The 25,305-nt window shown below is 34.3% G+C and overlaps 1 protein-coding gene across 1 annotated transcript in view; it reads left to right on the top strand.

Moving 5' to 3' along the window:
- LRPPRC (leucine rich pentatricopeptide repeat containing) overlaps positions 1-25,305 on the top strand; it is a 110,349-nt gene that overhangs the window by 23,293 nt on the left and 61,751 nt on the right. Inside the window, exons 12-22 of the mRNA XM_036262996.1 lie at positions 2,795-2,913; positions 4,391-4,484; positions 7,999-8,065; positions 19,169-19,196; positions 20,847-20,904; positions 21,977-22,083; positions 22,297-22,374; positions 22,688-22,732; positions 23,091-23,195; positions 24,205-24,335; positions 25,036-25,121. Coding sequence (XP_036118889.1) covers positions 2,795-2,913; positions 4,391-4,484; positions 7,999-8,065; positions 19,169-19,196; positions 20,847-20,904; positions 21,977-22,083; positions 22,297-22,374; positions 22,688-22,732; positions 23,091-23,195; positions 24,205-24,335; positions 25,036-25,121 — 918 coding nt within the window. The remainder of the gene's footprint in view (positions 1-2,794; positions 2,914-4,390; positions 4,485-7,998; positions 8,066-19,168; positions 19,197-20,846; positions 20,905-21,976; positions 22,084-22,296; positions 22,375-22,687; positions 22,733-23,090; positions 23,196-24,204; positions 24,336-25,035; positions 25,122-25,305) is intronic.

Genomic DNA, 25,305 nt, shown 5'->3' with positions numbered 1-25,305 from the left:
CTTTACAGTTTTTAAAAACTAGTTTCTCCTTTGCAGGAGGTCCAGGAATATAGCAAAGTAATATATTCTACAGTCTTTCTTTATGTAACAGGGAAATGGCTGTATGTATTCTATAGTTTCTTTAGTGTAAGGTAAGCAACTAACATTCTTATTAGTGTAGTGAACTTGTTCTTTGTCCAGAGAAAGTCACATATAAATTGGTAGAAATAACAGAAGAAAATAATGGCTACAGTGATGGAGGATGTAGTGGAGTGTTTCCTGTGGAATAAATAAGACCATTCAGGAGATCAAAGACAGGTATTTAGGAGTTAGTTCAAACTCTGCACTAAGAGTTTTCACAAGTAGGATAGTCAAATTTTTACTGAATTCTAGAATTTTTCTGGCTCCGAATTTAGCCATCACCAACCACTAAGAAAGACTCTTATAATTACTTCCTCATTGTTTATCTTACTAGTATGATTCTCTGTGGTACAAATGGAAAAGTCACCACTTAGAATTTTAGCACGTTGGCTTGAATGAGAGGAAATAACCCAGAATGACTAAGGATCTACATCTCTTGGTATATTTAGAAAATACAAAAATAATAGTATAGGAAGGCTAATATATAAGGAAGGGCCAATATGAAAGCCTAAATGCTCGATAAGATGAGTGAAGTGTTTGAATAGAGAGTATTTTTCAAAAAGTAAGAAATTGGCTCCTAATAAAGTGAGTGCTCTGGTTAGAGTCCAAAATCATGTAGAATAAACAGTCATAGTTGGTGCAAGTTTGTCAGGTAAACCATACATCTTTCCCCAAAATTTTAACTATTTCTCACAAAACTTTTGAATGGAGACTTTTTTGCTCTTGAGTCATACTTTCTCATGACTATATTTAAAATATTTTATTAGATTATTTATTTAGTTTTAGTTTAGATTCTCTAAGTTCAGAGATTTGGGATCTATGTTATATGATTATTTTAATCATTATAAAAATAGAAATATGAATTGTATATTTTAAGAGGATGTATGTAGGTATGTCAGATCAATCACCATTTTCCTCCTTATTGATAAGTATTTCTCTCTTCCCATTTGACTATATTGTTATATATTTATTTATTTAATCCACACCTGAAAACATGCTTTTATTGATTTTAGAGAGAGGGGAAGGGAAAAGGAAGGGGGGGGAGAGGGAGAGAGAGAGAGAGAAACATTAGTGTGAGAGTGAAACATCAATCGGTTGCATGAGCCCCAACTGGGGATTGAACCTGCAACCTGGATATGTATTCTGAATGGGAATTGAACCCTTGACCTTTTGGTGTACAGGACGACGCTCCAACTAGCTGAGCCACACTGTCCAGGGCCTGACTCTATTATTGAAATGAATTTTTAATTTAAAAAAATTTTTCTTCTTTGTTGATTTTAGAGAGAGAGGAAGGAAGAGGGAGACAGAGATAGAAACATCAATTGGCCACCTCCTGCATGCCCCCCACTGGGGATTAGGCCCACAACCTGGGCATGTATCCTGACCGAGAATTGAACCGGTGACCTCTTGTTGTACGGGTCAATGCTTAACCACTGAGCCACACCGGCTGGGCTGAAGTGAATATTTTTTGTATGCTTTCTGATAATGCCTGAGGGAGTGACTAAACTTACCTGAGGGAAGATGTGAACCCAGATTTCCTTAAACCTGTTTTAGTTTCACTTAGAAAAATACATATAAGTTATAAATGCTAGTAACACAGGTCTTCCAAGTAAGTAGAATGTACTCCTCCCCCTGATAAACATTGGAAAAATGAAGAATTAAGAGCATAAAAAGTATTTGAGGCCTAGATGATTGGGTGAAGTGTTTTGTACAAGAATAAGAATGATCAATTTATTGGCCATTTTCAAACATTAGAAAATCAAATATATAGTTACCTTATGCTACATATTATCTAAGGACATTTTTGAAATTGATAGAGTAGCCCTGACCGGTTTGGCTCAGCGGTTAGAGCATCGGCCTGCTGTCCAGAGAGACCCGGGTTCAGTTCCCTCTAGGGGCACGTACCTCAGTTGCAGTTTGTCCCCGGCCCCTGGCCTGGTTGGTCATGTGGGTTGCAGCCACTCAATGTGTACCTTTCACGTCGATGTTTCTCTCTCTCTCTCTCTCTCTGTCTCTCTCTCTTCCTCTCTCTCCCTCCCACTCTATCTGAAGAAAAAATGAAAAAATGTCCTTAGGTGAGGTAAAAAAATAATAATAAATGAAATTGCTAGAGTATTTTAAGACGTAAAATTAAATCATTATTATTACTGTTAACATTTATTTAATATTTTTATGGTTTGACACATTTTTTTTCTTTAATTTTTATGACTGCCCTGAGAGGTAAATAGGGAGCTTTATTTATTTATTTAAATATGTTTTTATTGATATTTTTAGAGAAAGAGGAAGGGACAGAGAGAAAGAAACATCTATGTGAGACAGAAACATTGATTGGCTGCTTCCTATATGCTCCCAACTGGGGATTGAGCCTGCAACCTGGGCATGTGCCCAGACTGGGAATCGAATTGGGACTTCTCAGTCCAGGGGACGACGCTCAATCCACTGAGCCACACTGGCCAGGCGAGTAGGGAGCTTTATCATCATCATTTCTATATTAGAGAATTTCGTTTTCCATATTTCCCAGTTCTATTGCTTTTCTACTTTTTATTTTAGACAAACAAAATGCTGAGTACCCTTCCTTCATTATGATTTAGAAAATAAATGAACCAAACTTTCTGATCTTTTGTTAATTTATTTCAAGTTCATCATCTCCGTGCTTTTAAATTTTATCTTACAGGTGTAGTTGAAGTCCTCAAAGGAATGCATGAAATGGGAGTAAATCCTGATCAGGAGACATATGTAAATTATGTGTTTCCATCCTTTGATAGTGTGAAGTCAGCTCGTGCCGTTTTGCAGGTGAGTACAAATATGGTTTTAATTTCATAATTGAAGAATCATATCATTCCTCCCTAATATTTTATGTAACCAAAAAGAAAAGAGAAAGTCACTAAACTTGAGCGCTAAAAATGGTCGTGTTTTATACAATTTTCTAAAGTTTGGTAAAAATACTGGTTAGTGTAACATCTGTAGTGGTTAAACCTAAAAAAACTTAAAGGAAAGCAGCGTTTTTGTGTGTTGAAAGACAGTATGCCAATATCAGAAAATATTTAAATAAAACAATATTTTCTCCTTAATTCCACTGTACAATGCAACTATAATTTTCATGTTTTGAGTATTACTTTTCACTTCTATATGAATTTTCATAATGCTCTCAGTATATTTACTATAAATATAAAAACATATATATATTTACTAATTTTTTAAATTAATTTTTTGTTCGACTCCAAAGCATTGTTTTCCTACCCAATACACCCTGTCCCAATGAGAATAGGGAAGGCCTTTATGAGAGAGCATATGAAGAAATTGACTTAGTTGGATCAGCAGGGGTTGCACTTTCCATTTTCTCCATTTTCAAAACAAAGTGCTATATACAATTAGGAACAACATGGCAGAGCACCAAATACTTTAATAAGAAATATTTTGTTCAAAATACCTGTTTCCTAGGTGGTTATTCACATAATGCCTTGACTTTTCTAATATTATAGTGTTCTTTTCTTTCTTTGAAATAATTACATAATTACAGCCCTCTGAAAGGTAGAGTTTATGTCTTGAATGTCTTTTACCTTTTTTCGCTGAGTATTTAGCAGGGTATTTTGAGCCTATGCTGTACATATTTTACTGTTAAAAAATATATTAAAAACATGATTCCCACATATTCTTATTTCCCTAAATCTTCTTTTTTTCTCTTGTTACCTTTCCATTGTACTATTTAATTCCACCAATTATTTTTTATGCTTGCATTCTGTTTTATTATATGAATATATCATAGTTTATTTAGATTCATTGCTTATTGTTTGGTTGGTTTTTAATATTGTGCCATTATACAGTGACTCAGTAAGTATATTTGAACTAATTTTTGGCTCATGTATATAAATTATTAAACAAATGATGATGTTGAGAAAAGTGATAAACCATTTGGAGATAAATTAAATAAAATTTTTACCTCACTATATGCCCCAAATGTCATTTTAGATCAGTGCATTCAATTTTTATTTTATTTTAAATTAGAGGACTGTTCTAGTGTCATTAATAGTAAATTTTTCCTAGAAGGAAGGTACCCTAAGGGTAACAAATTATCTGAATTTGAAGATAAGCATTTAATTTTTAATGTTGGAACTCTTGCTGAAGTTCAGTTATTCAGTTTACGTATATTGTTGGAAATGAAAGATTATCAGAATATGGTGATATAAAGAAAAGGGTAAACAGGAAATGTGAATAGCATATTAGAATGTTTCTAGCTGAGGCATAATATTGAAATGTGCTTTATCCCTAGGAAAATGGATGTTTACCTGAAAGTAATACATTTTCTCATGCTGAATTCAAAAGTGAAGCAGTAAATGGGAACTTAGACTATGTTTTATCATTTTGTAAGTATGTGGCATCAGTAGTAAACTTGATAAGTGCTGATTCCAGTTGCTAATGAAAGCATACAGTTCATGTCCTCAGGGCCTACCTCAGTGTAGTTCAGGGTAATTTCCTGGAAAGCAAGGAAGTTTTAATGTGTTTTGTTTAAATCAGACTGGTAAGACAATTTATGATTTGATCTTGTGAATAATTTGGATGTAATTTTAAAGTTAAAAGGACCTTGGAGATAACATGTTGGTACGTAAGACCGGGGACCCAGAAGACTTGGGTTTTGTTTGTGGTACTTGGAATAAGTCTCTTAACTTTTCTTTGTTTTAATTTCATGAAATGAGGGTAGTTTTACCTATCTACCTACCTACCTTTTGGGAGTTGTTGTAAAAATCATAATGAGTCATTGTGTCTGAAAGTGCTTTCAACACTAACTTCTGTTTAGCTATAAACCAGACAAAGCCAGTCTTCATTAACAAAAACACAGCAAATTTTTACTGAATACTTTTAAATACAAAGGTACTTTACAATGTTCACCACATGTTAATAAAATTACCTCCATTGATAGATGAACAAAGGCATAGAGAAGTCAAATGATTTGCTCAAAGTTAGTGACTTATCTAGAACCAAGATTTTCTAACTTTAACCTCATTCTTTTTTTTTACTTCTTTTTGTTTTGTTTTTTGTTTGTTTTTTTATTCTTACCCGAGGACATTTTTGCATTTATCTTCAGATACAGCGGAGGGGGTGGGGGGAAAAAGAGAGAAACATCAATGTGAGAGAGACATATCAAGTGGTCGCCACCCACACAACCCCAACTGGGCCAAGGACAAACCGCATCCGAGGTATGTGCCCTTAGCAGGAACTGAACCCAGGACTCTCTGGTCCGTGGGCCGACACTCTGACCGCTGAGCCAAACCAGCCAGGGCTTAACCTCATTCTTTTAAAGTCTTTATTTTTTAACATATTTATGATGTTACTTGGGAGCTTTTCAGATCTTGTGAGAAAGATATCATTTAAAAACAAAACACAGTCTTTAATTTCTAATCCCTAAAATGTTAAAAGTTAAGCTCTGAATAATGTATATTCAATTTTATAGGTGAGAGCTTTGTAAAAATCAGATTATTGGTATATATAACCTGTGTATTGTTATTTAAAATAGTTCATAACATTGTAAGGAAAAGGCAAAAATGGTGGCTGTTAGAGGTTTAGTTACTTGAGTTTAAGGTTATATATTAATGCTGGCTGCTATCTGAGTGTATTGATTTTGCCTTCCAGTCTGTATAATATATAGATTTTTCCATTTTGACAAGATGAAAACAGAGAAGCATTAGCAGAGGAATCTGGGCATATAACATGCATACATGAGAGTTGCCATTACTCGTTACCATACCATCCATTCCACTTCATTGTCAACCTCTTGATTTTTCAGACTTGTTTGTTGCTAAGGAAACTGAATGTTTTTTGTCAGCAGCCTTCAACTTGCTGAGATATTTCTTCTCTCCTTTTTAATGAATAAAAACTTGACAATATTCTGTAAAATACTAATTTGAATAGTATAAAAATAAATTTTCAAGTGATTTTTATTAAATTTGAAAAGAAATTCCAGGAAGTTGAAAACTAGAGTATTTCACTTCACTCCTGTCATTGCCTCCCTCTTTTGATTTGCAGGTCTTTGGAGAGCGTTAGTTTTATAATTGCTGGTATTCATTCACTCTAGGCAGCTGCTAGGTCTGCACTTTTGGTTGCCACATCTCAAGGAATGGCAGGTAGTAGAGGAGAGTAAATAAATGGCTTATCTTGATGGAGTTTGTGGAGTAGTAGGAAACATTTTCCCACTAGTGTTTGTAGGCATGGAAAATTAATTTGATCAAGTAAAGTAAAGGTTGCTGAGTGACATTTACTTTAATTCCTCAAGTGACTAAATATCAGGTCATTTTTTAAATGATTTTTAGATTTGCTGTATAAAACCCTCAGAAACATATTCTCCTTGTTTAAGGAATATAACAGATGATCTAAAACAATACTTATGTGTGTGGGTTATATTTTATTTACATCGAGGAGAGATGAGCATATAATGTTAAAATATACTGTGACTTTTCCCATGAGGTTTTTTTTTTTTTTTTTTTTAAAGTTAAGCAGCTATCTTAATCTTCACCTAAACTGTATTTATTAATTGTCTTTAGAATTTGCTTCCACTATGAATTCCTCTATAATCCAATCCATCTTGGATCATTTAGTAGCCAAATAACATGTATATTGGAAAGTTTAAATCAATTACTTATAACATGGCACCATTTTATTATTGTATTTGTTTTTTTAAATATGTTTTATTGAATTTTTTTAGAGAGGAAGGGAGAGAGAGATAGAAACATTGATGTGAGAGAGAAACATTGATCAGCTGTCTCCTATATGCCCCTCACTGGGGATCAAGCCTACAACCTGGGCATGTGCCCTGACCTGGAATCGAACTGGGACCTCTTAGTCCATGGGATGACGCTCAAACTACTGAGCCACACTGGTCAGGCAACATGACACCATTTGAATGCAATGACAGAGAAAATATATTCAGGAGATGCTTATTGTGATTCCATCCCTTACTAGTTAAGGCCTGATTCTAATACTAAGGCCAATCAGGCTTACAGTGTCAGCACTGAAATATACAATGATGCAGACTGTTAAAAGATAAAATGAGTAGAAGAGCAAACAAATACTCAGAAAAGTGAAAGAGCAATATAAATCAATTACATAAAGGAGGTAAAGACCTATTTTATTATTACTTTAGGTTGTTACTCTTGCATGAATGCTTCTCATTGATCATAGTGGAAAATAGAATGAGAAAGTGTGAATGTTAACAGAACCCATCCCTACTCCCAGAAAATAATTTTTTCCCTCTTCTACTGTCTTTAAAGGACAGGTACTGTAGGATAGTTACAGTTACACTGTCCATTAATATACAACCTCCATATTTGTACCAGGCTGACTCTGAGTATGCTGGTAGATTGGTTATTGTCATTTATATGAAAGTATTTATAAAACCATTAGTTAGCCCTGGCCAGTTTGGCTCAGCGGTTAGAGCGTCGGCCTGCGGTCTGGAGAGACCCGGGTTCGGTTCCCGCTAAGGGCACATACTTCGGTTGCAGTTTGTCCCCGGCCCTGGTTGGTTGTGCGGGTGGCAGCCACTCGATGTGTCCCTTCACGTCGATGTTTCTCTCTCTCTCTCTCCCTCCACTCTATCTGTTCAAAAAAATGGAAAAATATCCTCGGGTGAGGATAAAAAAAACAAACAAAAAAACCATTAGTTATATGCATGTATACTAAGTAAAAGTTTTAAACGGACAATTTATATTGCAAACATACATATTACTGCATTATCTAATTAATAGTATATGAAAACATTTCCATTTTAAAAATAAAATTTCCAAAATGAAAATTAAAAGGTATTGATATAAATGTTTTCCCAATAAGATAATAATTTAAGTTTTTGTTTTTGGTCTGAGATTTAATGATGACCATTTTCTTTTGCAGTGGAATCAAATACATTGCCTTTCTCATTTACTTCTTTGAGAGGCAGCCTGATTCTAGGCTTTAGGAGGTAAGATGATTACCTTATATGTTCTTTACCTGATTTCTGGTGTCTGATTTCTACTGTCTTTTTTGCTACTATATGAAGAAAGACAGATATTCTTCCAAATCTTCCAATGTATTAGTTACCTAAAATTATCTTAATCTGTTTTATTCTTTCTACTAAGTAGTTGAATTCAGTTAATGCAACCTTTTATATAATCTTTTCCAAGAAATACACACAGATTTGGTAAAGGTCTTGTTTTAAAGAAGAAAGTACTGTTTGAAAATGGCAAGTTAGAGTTAGAGACGAACTTATATGTATGTTTGATTTATACTTTGAACATTTAATTACAAGGTGACTTTTATTCAGTATGATACATTGTTTCTCTGTGTGCTCAGGGAATGTTAATGACCTTTTCTTCCCACTTGTTATTTTGAAAACATTTAAACATAAAGAAAAATGGAAAGAATAGTAAGCATCCACATACCCTTTATGTAGATTTACCATTTGTGTATATATATTTGTGTGTATATATATACATGCACACACATACACACAAACACATATATTTTAATCCTCACCTGAAAGTATTTTTCCCATTGATTTTTAGAGAGAGTTGGGGGGGGGCAGGGAGAGAAACAGAATCATCGATGTAAGAAAGACATTTTGATTGGTTGCCTCCCGCATGCGCCTGACTGGGGCCAGGGATGGAACCTGCAACCCTGGTTTGTGCCTTTGACTGGGAATCGAACCCACAACCCTTCAGTGTGTGGGCTGACACTCTAACCACTGAGCGTTGCCAATCGGGGCTGTTGATATTTTGCAATGTTTACTTGCTTTTTTTATATACTTGGTTTTTTTCAATTTTCATTTTATTTTTCAATTTTTATTTATTTATTTTTGTTTCTCCTTTTTTCCCCCTGGACACCCTCCTCTCCATCACGCACCCCCTACTCCCCAGCATTGTTGTCTATGTCCGTTGGTTATGCATATAAGTTCTTTGGTTTATCTCATCCATCCCCTGTGCCCCCCTCCTCTGAGGTCTGTTCATCTGAACCGTATTATATACTCTTATATAGCTCGCTGGTCTGGCTCAGTGGTTGAGTATCTTCCCATGCACCAAGAAGTCACCAGTTTGATTCCCGGTTAGGGCACATGCCCAGGTTGTGGGCCTGATCCCCAGTGGGGGGGCATGCAGGAGGTGGCCAGTCAATGTTCTCTCATCGATGTCTCTGTCTTTCTCCCTCTCCCTTCCTGTCTCTTTCAAATCAATAAAGAAACTTTTTAAAAAATGTATTTATATACTCATATATTTACTTGCTTTCTTATATACTCTTCCTTATGTATTTTTCAAAGTGGGTTTATAGTTGTTCCTATAGCAAATCAATGTATTTACAAGAATAAACTCTATTTTGCATATTCACAACTTTAAACCTACTTTTCCCCAAACTTGTATATACATACACTTTTTCTTCTTTTTTGCTGAACCATTTGAAGTTGTAGATATCATGATACTGATGATACCAGATCCTTCACCTTATAGCTCTTAAGAATAAGGTTATCTGTATAATCATGATACTAATATCACTCCTAAAAAATTAGTAACACTATAATATCACCATATTTAAATCGTCCTAGTTCTAAAAATTTGTTTTATAGCTATTTTACTTCTTTTTTGGTGCCAAAAGCCAGCTGTTCTACTTTTTGATTGAGGATTTGATTAAGATCATGTATTGCATTTGATAGCTGTTTCTATCTTCTCTTAATCTAGAACAGTTCCCTTTTTTGTCATTTATGACACCGACTTTTTTTTGAAGAGTCCAGGTTACTTTATGTGTAGAGTGTCCCTCCCACATTTCCCTCAGAATTTTTTCTTATGATCAGACTCGAATTGAACATTTTTAGCCAGAATACTTCATAGGTGATAAGTGTTTCTTATGGTATCAAGAAATACGTCAGGTGTCAAATATTAGTGCCATCAGCTAAGTTGATCACTTGGTTATGGTCGTGATCCCCCATATGTCTCCCCTGCAAAGGAACCTTACTCTTTGTAATTAGTAAGAAGTCTGTGGGGTGATACTTGGGAGACAGTATGTCTATCCTGTTTCATAGTACCTTTCAATCAGTGGTTTTAGCAGCTATTGGTTATCCTTGTTGAATCAATTGTTAACAGTGGGGTTTCAAAAGGATGAATTTCTAATTTTGTCATTCTTTCTGCATTTATACTGTTAATGAATTCTGATATTAACCCAGTAATTTTAAGTCTGTTTATTGGTTGGAAGATGAGAATTTTCTGTAGACATCTCTGGAATCTCCATTGTAGGCAGGAAGAAGTAGAAAATAAAGTTTGAGAAATATAGAATACACAATCAAGCAGATATACATGCCGGTAGAGCTAGATTTTTAAAAAAGGAAACCATGCCCTGGGTGGTTTGGCTCAGTGGTTAGAGTGTCTGCCCATGGACCAATGACTCGCATAGGTTTGAGTCTAGCCAAGGGCACATACCTTGGTTGCAGTTCATCCCCGGCCCTGGTCAGGGTTGTGCAGGAGGCAACTAGTCATTTTGTCTCTCTCACATTGATGTTTCTTTCTCTCCCTCACACTCTATCTGAAAATAAATAGAAAAATATCCTCTGATGAGGATTTAAAAAAATAAATCATCTAAAAAAATAAAATAAAATAAAAAAACCATAATGCTCTATGAAGTGAAATATAGTAATATTTTCCTGTAATTATTCTTGGAAAAAGTTTTTTGGTACAAACTTCCAGGGGGTTTTCCTTCTTTAATTTCAGTAATGTTATATTTTTTAGTCAGTTTGTCAGTTATATTTAACAAAACCTTAAACAAAGTACATGGATATAAAGTTGATCCAATATGGTGGAAAAAATTAAATTGTATATTCTAATATATACCCAGTCATTAAGTTTTTAGTGGCTTACTTGATTCAAGTATGCAGAACTGCTTACCCCTCTAGTAAATGTGTCTGGTTGCTGTGTTTTTCTGTTTCTGCTTTTTAATTTTGTGTCATCATCTTTGTTGTCAGAGTCTTTGCTTTCACTCTTGATTATCTTAAGTAACTTACATGTGCTTAAATAATTTGCTGTTTCTGATTTATTGAGGACTTGGATATTAGGTAACCGAAGTCATGTTTGTTTGGTTTATTGCACTGTCTTCAGCATGTAGGTTAATACCTGGCATATGATCAGTACTATTGAATTAATTACTAAGGCCTTATTTTCTGTTTCTATTTTTAGGCATTTTTAATTCAGCAAGAATTTATTGTTGAGATTGGAGATGTTGGTTGGGATCAGATTGTGAAATAATTTTAAATAACATAAAGGAACTTGCCTTTATTCTGAAGAAAGTAGTCTATCCTGTGTGGTGAGGAATCTTGGCTAAGAAAAAGATACATTTAGAATGTATTTTAATTTCAGACATTATATTTTTCATTTCTAGAAATTCAATTTGGGTTTTTTAATATCTTCCATGTCTCCGAGGATATTTTTCGATATTTTGTTCAGATAGAGTGGGAGGGGGAGAGAGAGAGAGAGAGAAACATCATTGTGAAAGGGACACATCGAGTGGTTGCCACTCACATGACCCAACCAGGGCCGGGGACAAAGTGCAACTGAGGTACATGCCCTTAGCGGGAACCGAACCCGGGTCTCTCCGGACCACAGGCTGACGCTCTAACCGCTGGGCCTAACCGGCCAAGGCTGATGTTCTTATCTAAATATTTCATTTAATCATCTGTGTCACTTGTGGGTCTGTTTATTGATTCAGTTTTTTCTTCATTGTGTGTCATACATTTCTGCTTTTTTGTAATTTCTGTTTGGATGCCAGACATGGATTTTATGCTGTAGATCTGAATATTTTTGGAATTTCTTTAATATTTTTGAGCTTTGTTCTGAGGCAATGTCGAGTTAAGTTATTTGGAACACTTTTATTGTTTGCTTTTATGCTCTGTTAGGCAGGAATAGAGCAGGCTTATTACTATAGGATTATACCCATTAAATTAGGTTAGCCCCACTGTTGAGGCTGAGTATCCTTCTAAGTACTCTCTACCTGCTAGCCCCCCATGTATTTGGAGATTATTGGTAATGTGAACTGTTCCAATCCCTGTGTGAGTTCTAGGAATTGTCTTTTTCGGAGCCTCTGAAAAGGTCTCAGGTAGTTTCCTCAGCTGAAGACTGAGGACAATTCTCTGAAGCTCTTCAGAACTCTGTCAGGCTCTCTCCTCTGGTACTCTGTCCTGTAAAAATCAATTTTAACTAGTCCCTTCCAGGAAAGCATTTTTTTTTTCTTAAAATTTTTTTATTTTAGAGAGAGAGGAAGGGGGAAAGAGAGAAAGAAACATTGATTTGTTGTTCCACCCATTCGTGCATTCGTTGGTTGATTCTTATATGTGCCCTGACTGGGATGAAACTGCAACCTTGGCCCATCAGGACAATGCACTAACCAACTGAGTTACCCAGCCAGGGCCCAGGAAAGTATTAAATCTGTACGTTCTAAAACTAGATTATGTTGGTGAATTTTTCTTATTGTAGATATAGAAAAGTTTCAGGTTGTGGTAATTGGGCATTATTCATAAAAACGTGTACATAATTTGAAGCATTTGTGACTAGAGGTGATTCCCCCCCCCTCAAAACTACTAAAATTTCAAGATGTAATCGATGTCATTACAATCCATTATCTTGCCATTAATGTAGCCTTCTATTTCATTTGATGCTGGATAAAGTAGTATATATTTTAAAATCCCTTTGTCAGTATATTTAGTACATCTATTGAAACAGTCACCTGTTGTGTGCCTCTCAGGTCCTGTTGTACTTTACTACCTTTAAAATTGGCTGAGTGAGTAGGAGAAAACTGAATATTTAGTGGCATTTCCAGTAGAGTCCAAATTAACTGCCTTCAGCTCCTATAAGGATTAGCACAGCCCGGCCAGTGTGGTTCATTGGGTTGAGCATGGACTGATACATCCTGGTTTGATTCCAGGTTCGATGCCTGGTCGGGGCACATGCCCGGGTTGTGGGCTCGATCCCCAGTAGGGGGCATGCAGGAGACAGCTGATCGATGTTTCTCTCTCACATTGATGTTTCTCACATCAGTGTTTCTATCTCTCTCTAAAATATCAATGAAAACATATTTTAAAAAAAGAATTAGCATATAAGAGATTGGCTTAGTTACTCCTTACCAAAAATAATTATTTCTTGTTATCAGAAATGTTAGAAATTATATAACATTAAATGAGATATCATAGGCACTTGAGCTCATTCTAGGGGAAACTTGGGTATGCATTTCAGTGTTGGAATGCAGTTTTTGGAATACTTTGCTACTATTAGTATAATCTGCCTCCTGGTAGTAGGTCCAGGGTCTGTTAGGCAGTAGTTCCTAACATGTGTTCTGTAACCTGCTTTGGCCAAGATTTATTTTTTATGCTATCCTACAATATTTTTGAAAAACCAACAGTGTTTTCTTATATATTTTTGAAAGTAGTATTTAAGAGGCAAGTTAGTATTTCTGTTGATAAGCTTAAGAAATGGTCATTGATTACCATTGATTACCAATCAAGTGCACATGCCTTCTTAAAGTTTTCCAGTTTATAGATTAAATTGTCTATTATGTGTAGGAAAAGTCACCTGTAGAAAAACTATTTAAATTCAATACTGCTTAGGTAAGGTGAGATTATTCAAGATTATTAAGGAATTTTTACTTTTTTAGAGGCTATTTTTGAGAGTATATTTTAAAGGGCATTTAGATCTAACTGATAAAGTTAGTAAATTCTTATATCAAATCCAGGACAAGAAGGTGTTCAGTATGAATAAGACTTTATTCCTTCCCAACAGTAATACTAGCTGAACAAAGCTCAAGTGAGAACTAGGACTGTGTACATCATATATATATTAATATTACTGAAAACCACCACCAGAAATATCGAGTCACTTCTAAGAGACACTGAAGCTAGTTCATAACTTGAGTGAGAGTATATTATATTGAAAAGAGAAATGCTTTTGAATTTCCATGGAGGCATTTAAGTCTTTGTAGTCTACAGAAAAAGAGTTCTGTGATCTAAGGAGGAATTTTCTGACCTATTGATAGCACTCTGAACTTGGCAAGTGGGAATCTGTACTGTTGAAATGGCACTACTTTTCATATGTTGAAAAAAATCAAGTTTCTGATGCTAGTCCTATTGAAGTCACCAAGTTAAGTATCAGATATTAAGGTTTTCTTGTTAGTTAGCCAGTGATGTTTCTTCATGACATTTTTACAAGGGGAGGGGAAATACTTCATGAATTTTGTGAGTGCTCAGAAAATGTTAGCTCTTTAGTTTGTGCCATGGGCTGGGACAGTGAGATAAGTTATTCAAGGATGAGTAGGAAACTTCTTGCCCCCTATTTCATAGTTAGAGACCAGAGTATGAAAGCAACTGCGTACTAGTCTTGATAAGCATGAATGTATAGAAGAGAAGATTTTCTCTCTGTCTGCCAGTGTCAGTGGAGAAATGGCTCAGGGCAAGATGTTCAGAGAAGGTGCTGAGCTAAGTATTGAAGGATGAGTGAGAACTTATCTACAGAGAAGGAAGGGCATTCCAGGCAAAGTCAGAGGCTGAGAAAATAGTGCATCTGGGGATCTGAAGGCAGTTTGATAAATGGTAGCCCAGGAAACCAAGAAATAATAGCAATAAAAGCCAAAATTGTAGCTTGGGCTCTTCATGAATGATCTTATTCTAAGTTGTTAGGTTTGGACCTTGAGTCATGGGAGCCATTGGATGTTTATGTAAGTAAGATAACTGATAGTGGATATTTGAAGGGTGGAGAAAAGTGTGTAGATAAGAGATGGGGAAACAGGGCAACATGAAGAGATGATCAGTTCATGGGATCTTTTGAGGAGCCTGTGGGGTTTAAGATGAAGATAATTAGTCTTTCTGAGTCTGTTTTCTCTTTTGTGAAACAATTTAAATACCTACATGCAGAATTGCCTTAAAAAAAAAAAAAAGCTCGGCTGGTATAGCTCAGTGGTTGAGTGTCGACCCATGCACCAAGAGGTCGCCAGTTCAATTCCCGGTCACGGCACATGCCCAGGTTGTGGGCAAATCCCCAGTGGGGAGGCATGCAGGAGACGGCCAGTCGATGTTCTCTCTCATCAATGTTTCCATCTCTCTCTCTCTTTCCCTTCCTCTCTCTCTCAAATCAATAAAGGGGGGAAAATTAAAAAAAAAAATAATGCATTCGGAACCCAATATAGAGGATTACTGTTGTTTTTGTTTTTTTATCCTCACCTGAGGACATTTTTGCATTTATCTTCAGAATAATCAGGAAGGAGAGAGGGAGGAAGAGAGAGTAGAAACATCGATGTGAGAGAGACACATTGACTGGCTGCCACCCACACAACCCCAACCAGGGCAGAGGACAAACTGCAACCAAGGTACTGAACCCAGGACTCTCTGGTCCACAGGCCAACGCTCTAATCGCTGAGCCAAACTGGCCAGGGCTAGAGGATTACTTTTAAGGAGCAGCTAGGGAAAGAATTTCTGAAAGAGACTGAGTAGCATCACTGGGAGACTGGCAGATACGATCAACAACAACACAAATCTCAAAATGTAGTCAAAGGGGACCAAAAAGTGTTAGGTGAGTTTTGAGTTGTGATTAGTGGTAATTTTAGCAGAGTACTTTCAGTGAAGGTTTGTGGCCAGAAGCCAGATTACAGTGGATTAGGGAGTGAACATGGGGTGAGGAAATGTTTACCTTTTTTTTTAAAGCTTAGTATTAAAAGATTCTGCATGCATTTAAAAAATTTTTTCCCATTTATCATGAAGCTGCACATTCAAGGTAGTGATTTTAGTCATTTTCAGTCATTTTATATATGTACAACTTTGAAAATTTATCTCCATGCCTTTCCTAGGTACTTCATGCTAGGTTTGACGGCAGTTTTTAATAGTTTAGCAATATTTTTTATTCTACATTAAATTAATATTTTGATCAGAGATTATTGAAATAGCTTTTCATAAAAAAGAAGCCCAGCTTATTAATGTTGACAGTTGGAATAGAGATGCAAAATTTAGACCAGAGTTGGTATGTGTTTATGTTTTATTTTCTAGAATTTTCAAACATTCACAAAAGTAAAATTCCCAAGTCCCCATTACCCAGCTTCAACAGTTAAGATTTTGGCAGTCTTGTTTCATCTATTCATTTTCCAGCCCATCCCTATCCCAGTCCTCCCTTTTTTGCCCCCTGGACTTTTAAATTATAGACCTCTTGTCATTCTATCTATAAATACTTGAATATACATCTCAGAATTTATTTTATTTATTTATTTTTTTGGGTTTTTTTTTTTTTTTTTGTAATACATGCCCCTAGTGGGAACCGAACCCAGGACTCTCTGGTCCGCAGGCTGATGCTCAACCACTGAGCCAAACTGGCCAGGCATAACTACTGTAGTATTATCACACCTGACAAAATTAACAGTAAATGAGAAGAAGAAATCATCACATTTCCAAAGTGCTACATGATACAGAAAAGGTGACAAACTGCAAGCCTTGCCACTTAATACTATATACTTCTGGGCATTGGCCTCCTCGAAAATGCTGATATTTCTACTCTCTCCCCTCACCATTCCTTAAATGTGATAGGCATCTACAGTTTAAGAGTCCTTGGAATTAAAGCTGTTTCTGACCTAACCACAAAAGATGCCTAATTTTTTTTTTAATCAATATAGGTTTTTATTTTATCTTCATATCTTGAGTTCTCACTCTTCTTTCACTTACTATTTGGAAAAAAGAATCTTTTTTTTTTTTTTTTGCATATGGAAATGTCAGGTACTCAGAGGAGGCTGCTCTAATCAGTGGATGAGTGAGATGAAAACTCTCATAATAATTGAGAGATTGTTTGCTGTCACAGCCTAGAGTTACGATTTTAGGTCAGTTTATCATTTCTTCTATTAATTAATTTCTCAAAAGAAATTTTTCCCGAATCAAGCAGTGTACTAAACACAGGTCTTCATAAATGTTTTCTCCCACCTATAGGTAAGATTCCATCTTATTTTTTAAACCTTTTTTAAAAAAATATGTTTTTATTGATTTTTTAGAGCGAGGGGAAGGTGGAGAGAGAAACATCGATGTGGGAGAGAAACATCAATCGACTGCCTTCTGCACATCCCCTACTGGGGATCAAACCCACAGCCGGGGCATGTGCCCTGACCGGGAATCTTACCGGGACCTCTCAGTCTGTGGGATGACGCACAATCCACTGAGCTACACCGGTCGGGTTCAAAACTACTTCTTAATATGCTTCAGAGGGAGGGATGATTTTATCATAAGGAAGAGGATTCTAGAGGGACATGGAACATGTTTTTGCTTTTTATTTTAAAACAATTATAGAATTACAGGGAAGTTGCAAAGGTAGGACACAGAGAACCTATGTGTTCTCCACCCATTTTCCCCCAGTGTACATCTTACATAATTGTAGTACATTATCAAAACCAGGAATTTGACATTACTACAACGTGTGTATGTATAGTTCTAACATCTTATCACTAGATTCTTGTAACCATCACCAAAATGAAGATACAGAACTATTCCATCACTGCAAATATCCCCTGGTACTATCCCACTATGGTCATACCCCCCCCCCCCTCATTTCTAACTCATATTAACCACTAGTTCTCAATTTCTGTAATTTTACTATTTTGCAATGTTATATAAATGGACTCATAAAGTATGTTTTAAGATTGTGCTCTTTTTGCTCAGTGTTAATGCCCTTGAAATCCACCCAAATTGTTGTGTTAGTAGTTCATTTTGAATATATTTTTAAAGTAAAAATAAGTGCTCTGTTAACTCACTGTACCAAAACTCAGTCCACCCCAAACTACCCAACCTTTGGTTTAAAAAGCCCTATAAATTTTGTGGGCATGTTATACTGTAAATATATGTATTATAATAAATAATATAATAAATTATTTATATAAAATAAAATATTATAATACATATATAAATTATAATATGTTTACATTATAAAATTACTATGAAAACACATAGTCTTAAAGTAGATTGTATATTTGAATTAATTATGCAAAGCTTATAGAAATTAAGTTTACAAAGCTTAGAAGTACTAAATAGGTAAAATTTGGGTAAGCTATTCTTTCTGCCTTCTTTGAAATAATTTCAAATATACATAAAGTTACAAAAATAGTATGGTGAACTCTTGCATACTCCATTTACTAACTTTTAACATTTTGCCATATTATCATTATTTATTCCCTCCATCTGTCAATCTGTATATACACATATAGATATATAAAATTTATTTTTTTGGAACTGTTTGTGCTTAGGTTGCATATATCATGACCCTTTACCCTTAAAAATGTCAGTGTATAATCCCACAGAACAAAGTTATTCTGTGATACAACTACAGCATAAATAGCCAATTCAGGAAATTTAACATTGACTGAATATTTTTGTATAGTTTATGTTTCAGTTTTATCAATGACTTTCTTTTTTTGTATTTCCCTTCCTCCTATACAGAATCCAGTTCAGGGATGAATGTTGTCTTTTCTCTTTAATTTTCTCTAACCTGAAATAGTTATTTAGCCTTTGCCTTTCACGACATTGATATTTTTGGAGAATATAGGCCAGTTAGAAGGTTCCTCATGATGGTTCCCCATGATTAACTTCAGGTTTTACATCCTACTTGAAATACCTTGGGGAATTCAATCTAAAAACACACAGTGTCCCACCAGCATGTCATTAGTGATGTTAATTTTCATCACCAGATGTAGATGTTCGATTTCTCCATTATATGGTTACTGTCTTTCCATTACAGGTAATAAGCAATCTGTGGCCACTTTGAGACCATGCACATATTTTGCTCCATCAAACTCCCTAAGATTTAGGGATGGGTTCTTAAGGATTCTTGCCCAAACTAACTTTTATTTTGAGAGTTCAAAGTTAGTACGAGTCAACTAACTTTTTAAATTACCTTCTCCTGCAAATTCAACTTGATTTTGGAAACATTTCTTTATTTGTTATAGGGCTTTGATCTGTATGCATTAAATATAATCATTGCTAGTTTGCTTGAACTTAAAATGTTTTATAAACCTGAGTTTATTTTCAATCCTTTGCTGCCCTCTGCAGGTCTATGAATATAAATCTTTGGAGCAAAGTAAGTACTAATATTGCAAAGCATAAGGTGATGTATAAGAAGCTATTAAGAGCAAAAGTTATGTTATACACATTTATAATATATTACTGTAAGTTAGTGAGTTTAGAATCTTGAAGTTGGTAGTTCTAAAACTGCCTTCCTGGATCATGAAATTTATTATTAAGGTAATCCTTGACTTAGTCTTAAATTCCTCACAAGGTTTTTAACTTTTCCAAAGGACTACTGTCCACATTATTGCATTTGTCCATATAGATTGAATAATTAATTTAAAACATATATGCATTCAGATACATTAATGTAAGTGTATCTATATATGAATAATATACAGACCAATTTTAAACTGCTGTCTTTTTAAGAAGTTAACTGCTTTTATGCAGGATGTACAATTATCCTTATGTTGAATTGAAAGAACTATTTGTGGTTTAAAAAAATAGAATGTGTGTTGTTGATTAGATTTCCAATAATTTTAAAGATCTAAATTGTATTCAGTTTTTGTTTTGTTTTTTAAGGTATTATGCTGCTATTCAAACTGTCTAGTCAATTATACTATTTAGTGGGGATATTTATATTTGTAAGTAATTTTTAAACTAGAAAGATTTAATTGGTATATTCATTAAATGTGTCTTTGTTCAAAATTTGGTATTACTTAATGTACAGCTATAACTTCTGATAGAACATACTGCCTGTCTTCATACATCTATGTTGTTTAAAACAGTTTGTAGGTGATGATTGTTTTGCTTTGTTTTTGAACAGTTTCTGCCTCAACTATACTTTGAATTGCTAGTAACCAAAGCATGATTTTTTCTAATTTTCCATATTAGCAAATAAATAATAGTAGAAGTAACTGCAGTTTTGAGTTGTTAACACATAACATGTAGCAGGTGCTATTTTAAGAGCAAATAAATTTAGTTGTAGAATACACACAATGTAGTTCATAATTCATAACTCACTTTGGAAAACAGCCCAAGGAAATATAGTTAAATATTGTGTTCAAAAGTTACAAGTCAGTGCTATGGGTTTTGTAATTATTTTCATCATAAAATACATATTTGGTGTTTTTAAAATTAAAATTTTGCCAGCAGAATTAATGTTGAATAAGTGTTGTATATGTCTTCTAGTGTTTATGTATTCAATTGATAAGAATTCATAATAACAAACACATTAGAACTTTTGTTTTAATGCCATTAAAATGACGGGGAAAAGGTTGTTGAAAAACTAAAAATAAGTGGTCCAGAATATTTTACTTTATTATTTCTGAGATACTTCACTTAAAAGGAGGCAACTGGTCCAATTTCAACAAGACCAAAAACAATATGATGAGAAATAATATTGGTTGATAAGCTCTTCCCTATGTATAACAATTTATTTAAAACAATATATAAACAAATCAGTTTAGAGGCTTTCTTAGTGACATTTCATAAAACATTGCAGTTTCCTTCAAAATGGGTTTGTTTTGTTTTTGTTTTTAAAAGACAAACCTATTTAAAAACGAAACAATCTTTTTGGCAGGTGGGGGTGATGTTGAATTACTGTGATATAGAATAATACCTTACTGGGGAGAAGCTTTATTATTTCAAGAATTCAATTTCAGATTGCATTTGTTCTTGTTTGCTTCTCTTGCTGCAATGCACGGATTTTCTGTCTTACCAGATAACGGAACTGTTGTACAAGGATGGACGTTATTGCCAGGAGCCTCCAGGACCAACGGGTAGCGTTTCAATTTCGATGATTGTAACTTATCCACAAATTCATTCTTCTGTGTAATGATGGGCTAGACAGATTACAGCTGTAAACATTTCTTTTTGAAAGTGAAATTTGAAAACATTTGGTAATAAATCTGTATATTGGTAACCACAACATTTTGAGATCTATGAGGTGTTTGGTTTTATCATTATTATTTTCTTAAAGACAGGGTTGGGAGGCTTTTTCTTTTCAGGAATTGAGGAAATGCTTCATATAGCACCTATGGAAGTAGGCTTAAAAATCAGTAATCCTTCGTTTATATGATTTTGATGTTTTACAAGTGTTAATTTTAAACATATAAAGTAATAAACACATCTTGTAGATTTTTTCACTTAAATATAATTTATTACATTATTTGACATTTAATGATTTTCACTTTTTTGTATAATGAGGCCTAGAATATATGTTTTTCTGTAAGAAGATGCCCTTCTTGAAAGTTCAAATTTTCTATGCTAGGTATTTACACATGGCCCTATACAGTTTATGCTTGAATGCATAGAAAAATTACTGTTGTTACAAAACATCTTTGTTAATCTTGGTTTTTTATTGGCTAATAGGCAGCTCTCCACAGGATTACTATATCTGCTTATTAAAATTATTTAACTTTCTATACCCAACATTTAACAATCTTTTTTAATTTTATGTTTCCCTAAATATTGTCTATAAAAAATTAGTATAGAAATGTGTACAGGGCATTTATTTATTCTCACTACTGTGATTTGGACAGGAAAGGGGTAAGGCCTTGGGCAGGACCACTTCTGTCAGAGAGTGGTAGAAAAAAATAGATTGAAGTAAGATTCAGTACTGAAAAGCTGTCACTCGGTTTGAAAATAATTAATATTCCTTTCACTCACCAGTTAGAAATGTGCTCCCAAACCACATAATCTCTATGCCTCAGTGATCATTGTTGCCATTTCAGAGCCTCTCATCAGGGTGACATCTCACACCAAAATGATTTCTTATAAATTAATCTTGATAACATGACAGTCTCAGTAATTTTAGTGGAATGCTTTCTGGTTTTTTTTTTCCCCCCACAGAAGCTGTTGGCTATTTTCTTTATAACTTGATTGACAGCATGAGTGACTCAGAGGTACAGGCCAAGGAGGAGCGTTTGAGACAATACTTCCATCAGCTGAAGGAGATGGTACCATTTCATTTTTTGCTATATAATGCCTGTCCTGCCTGACATGTATCTATTAGATTTGAAATTGCTGCTTTTAAGTACAACCAGACCACTTCTCAATGACATACACGAGTTGGAGACTTAAATTATGTCTGAGATAATTTCTGTTAGACAAATTTCAGTTTACTTGTCTAAAACTGAGGGTTTTTTTTTCCCTCCCTTCCTTTTGCACAGAATGTAAAAATTCCTGAAAATATCTACAGAGGCATTCGTAATCTACTGGATAGCTACCACGTTCCTGAATTGATTAAGGTGTGTGAGAACTAGTAATCAACTTTTTTAAATGCTTAATTTATATAGAAAATCATGTTAAAATGTTTATTTAAATGAAACTATTAAAACAAGGCTTTTTCATTGATTGTTGGTAAATACTATTTATATATTAAAGAATGCATTTAAAACATTTATTGCAATGGTTAATAGAGTATGAACAGAATTTCTGGAAAATTTTGGGAAGATGGAACAATAGCAGTAAAATGAAGCGAGACTTTCAAAATTTGCTTTTGACATTTGCTAATATATTTTCCCATGTGTTTTCTAATTCTAATTTAAATTCCAATTTTAGGATGTTAATTTATTGGTTGAAAGAGAGAAGACAGACTCTCGAAAAGTAAGTGGGTTTTTTTGAGTAGATTCTACATACAATAATGACCACATTTAATGAGATTCTAGGCTGTCTTTATAAAATCAATGGTTCTTAACATTTTGCCATCAGTATACCTCTAAGAAGTTGGTAAAAAGCTATTCTCCAACTTAGAAAAATCAACATAGCTAAGAAATTTGCATATAATCTCAGGAGCTTTGTAAACCCCTAGAGTCCATTCACGGATCCCCAGATTAATATCCTTGATAGCATTTATGACATTTAGGAGAGGTCAATTTAAAGGGAAGAGTGGCAAGGGGAACATTTTCTTTTTATAGTAAATTTCTTTCCTTTTTTTTCTTTTTCATTTCTGCAAACTATGCAGCTTACATCATCTGATTTGGAATCTACACTTGAAAAACTAAAAGCTGAAAATCAACCTATAGGAGATGTCCTAAAGCAACTCATACTAGTGCTTTGTTCAGAAGAGGTAACATTTGTTTAAATATTTCAAATATGCAATTAAATGTAAAAAAAATTCTTTATAGATAAAAGAAAACAAAACCAAATACAGTATTTATGATTTTTATAATTGATTATTATATTTCATGCCTGTGAAGAATGCAATTAAATGAAAGGTTAACTAATTTCAACTACACCTTGAATGGCATGTTTTCAGGTTGCTGTAGTTTGTTTACAATAATCTGCAAAGTGAATGATAGTAACAGCTGTGATAGGTTTATCATACATGCCAAATGTCCTTTCAAGCCATGGCTCCGGTCTCTTATATCTAGATTGTCAAGCAACTGATACATGCAGTAGTCATTTGCAAGTCAAATATTACTAGGTTGTTAATGCGGGGATTGAAATTCCATTTTCCTGCTGGAAAAAAAGCTCTTTCTGAGATAAAGGGTCTCTTGCCTTTTTTCAGCAGGCGTCCAGCTGTACTTTGTGTTTATTTTAGTGGGTGTCTGCAATTTGTGGCATATCACTAGACTTTTTCAGTTTCTAATTCAATATGATTTGGTTGTATGCTTGTGATTTTAGGGAAAAAATATAACGGACTTTAAGATTATAGCATGGTACTCTTAAATTCCAAAATATTTCTTCACATTACTTGGATATTAAACTAGACTGTGAGGAATTTTACAGTGATATATGTTCTGTGTATGGAAATTAGACTGTGAGTAAGGGATGACTTGGTACATATTTAATCTGGAAGTCTTTTTTATAATATAGTACTAAAACTAAAACATCAAATTTGGCATAGTGGCCTGTTTTGTATTACAGATAACAAATCAACAAATCTTTTAAACTCTACATATATAGCTCGTCTGTTTTTTAAAAGGTGAATGAAAATATCAAAGAGCAAGGTGAAGTAAATAACATGAATCCATTTATTTTTAAAGTACTCTTAACTTTTTCTACACTTTGAACATTAAAACTAGAAATTTTACCTTTCCTTTTATATATTTTTTCACTTCTATCCTTTATTTTAGAACATGCAAAAAGCTCTTGAATTGAAAGCAAAATATGAATCAGACATGGTTGTCGGTGGTTATGCAGCTTTAATAAATCTGTGCTGTCGACATGATAATGCAGAAGATGCACTGAACCTGAAACAAGAATTGTGAGTATCCTGGCACTGAAACAAATCATCAGCGTTAATGCTGATATGTAGTCCTTGATGGATCATGTAGATTGAACATTATTCTCTTATGTAATTTTCCAAAAAAAATTTTTTTGACAGTGTTCTTATATATGAGACTCTGATTAGTTATGGCTTGTTTTCAGCAAGAGTCTTTGTTTAAGTACGAGACTTACTATTCTTTTAGAGCCATTTTCCCCTCACTTACACAACTACATATCACAACAGTGGTGATGGTAACTATTTTATAAGTCTTGTTAAATAGTCCCCTTTCTGTACTGTAGTGTAAACAAAATTCTGTTCATTTTTCCGGTATCTTTGGTTCCCTAATTTTGACAGATTTACCAAATAAAAATATGTCTCTCTGGTTATTTCAATGTCCGTTACAAAGTTGGAATCTCCTAAAGTGCCATGCAAGAGTTCCTTCATTCTTATCATTAACAGATGGAGTGATGCAATTTATATGTAGTATTAGAGTTTTATTTCTTTGGTCACTTCAAATATAATAATGTGAATTTGAATATGGCTTCAAAAATAAACCTTAACTGAAAACGAAGTGACCAATATTAATAGCAATTCAAACCGTCTGATGAGTTTTTGAAAGTGGTAAAGTGGATATTGCAGGTTTTTTTTGCTGTTAATTAACTTTTAACATAATATAAATGTGGCTTTTAACTTTTAGTGACCGTTTAGATTCATCTGCTGTCCTTGACACCAACAAGTATGTAGGCCTTGTAAAAGTATTGGGAAAACATGGCAAACTCCAAGGTAAGCCTGGCATATAAAGGAAATATGTGATGCAAATATCTTGCCACTGGAATAACATGTGAATTGATATTAATGGTATATCATGTCCTGCAAAGTGCTTGAACACTTTGCATACAAATTTGCATGTGAATCCAACCAGAGCAGCATGGACAGTGTAGGCCATTAGTTTTAATGGATTGGCAAG

The sequence above is a fragment of the Molossus molossus genome, unplaced genomic scaffold (assembly GCF_014108415.1).
Source record: "Molossus molossus isolate mMolMol1 unplaced genomic scaffold, mMolMol1.p scaffold_m16_p_15, whole genome shotgun sequence".
Classification (NCBI taxonomy): domain Eukaryota; kingdom Metazoa; phylum Chordata; class Mammalia; order Chiroptera; family Molossidae; genus Molossus; species Molossus molossus.
The sequence above is the reverse complement of the archived record's forward strand: the minus strand, read 5'-3'. Positions and strand labels throughout refer to the sequence as shown.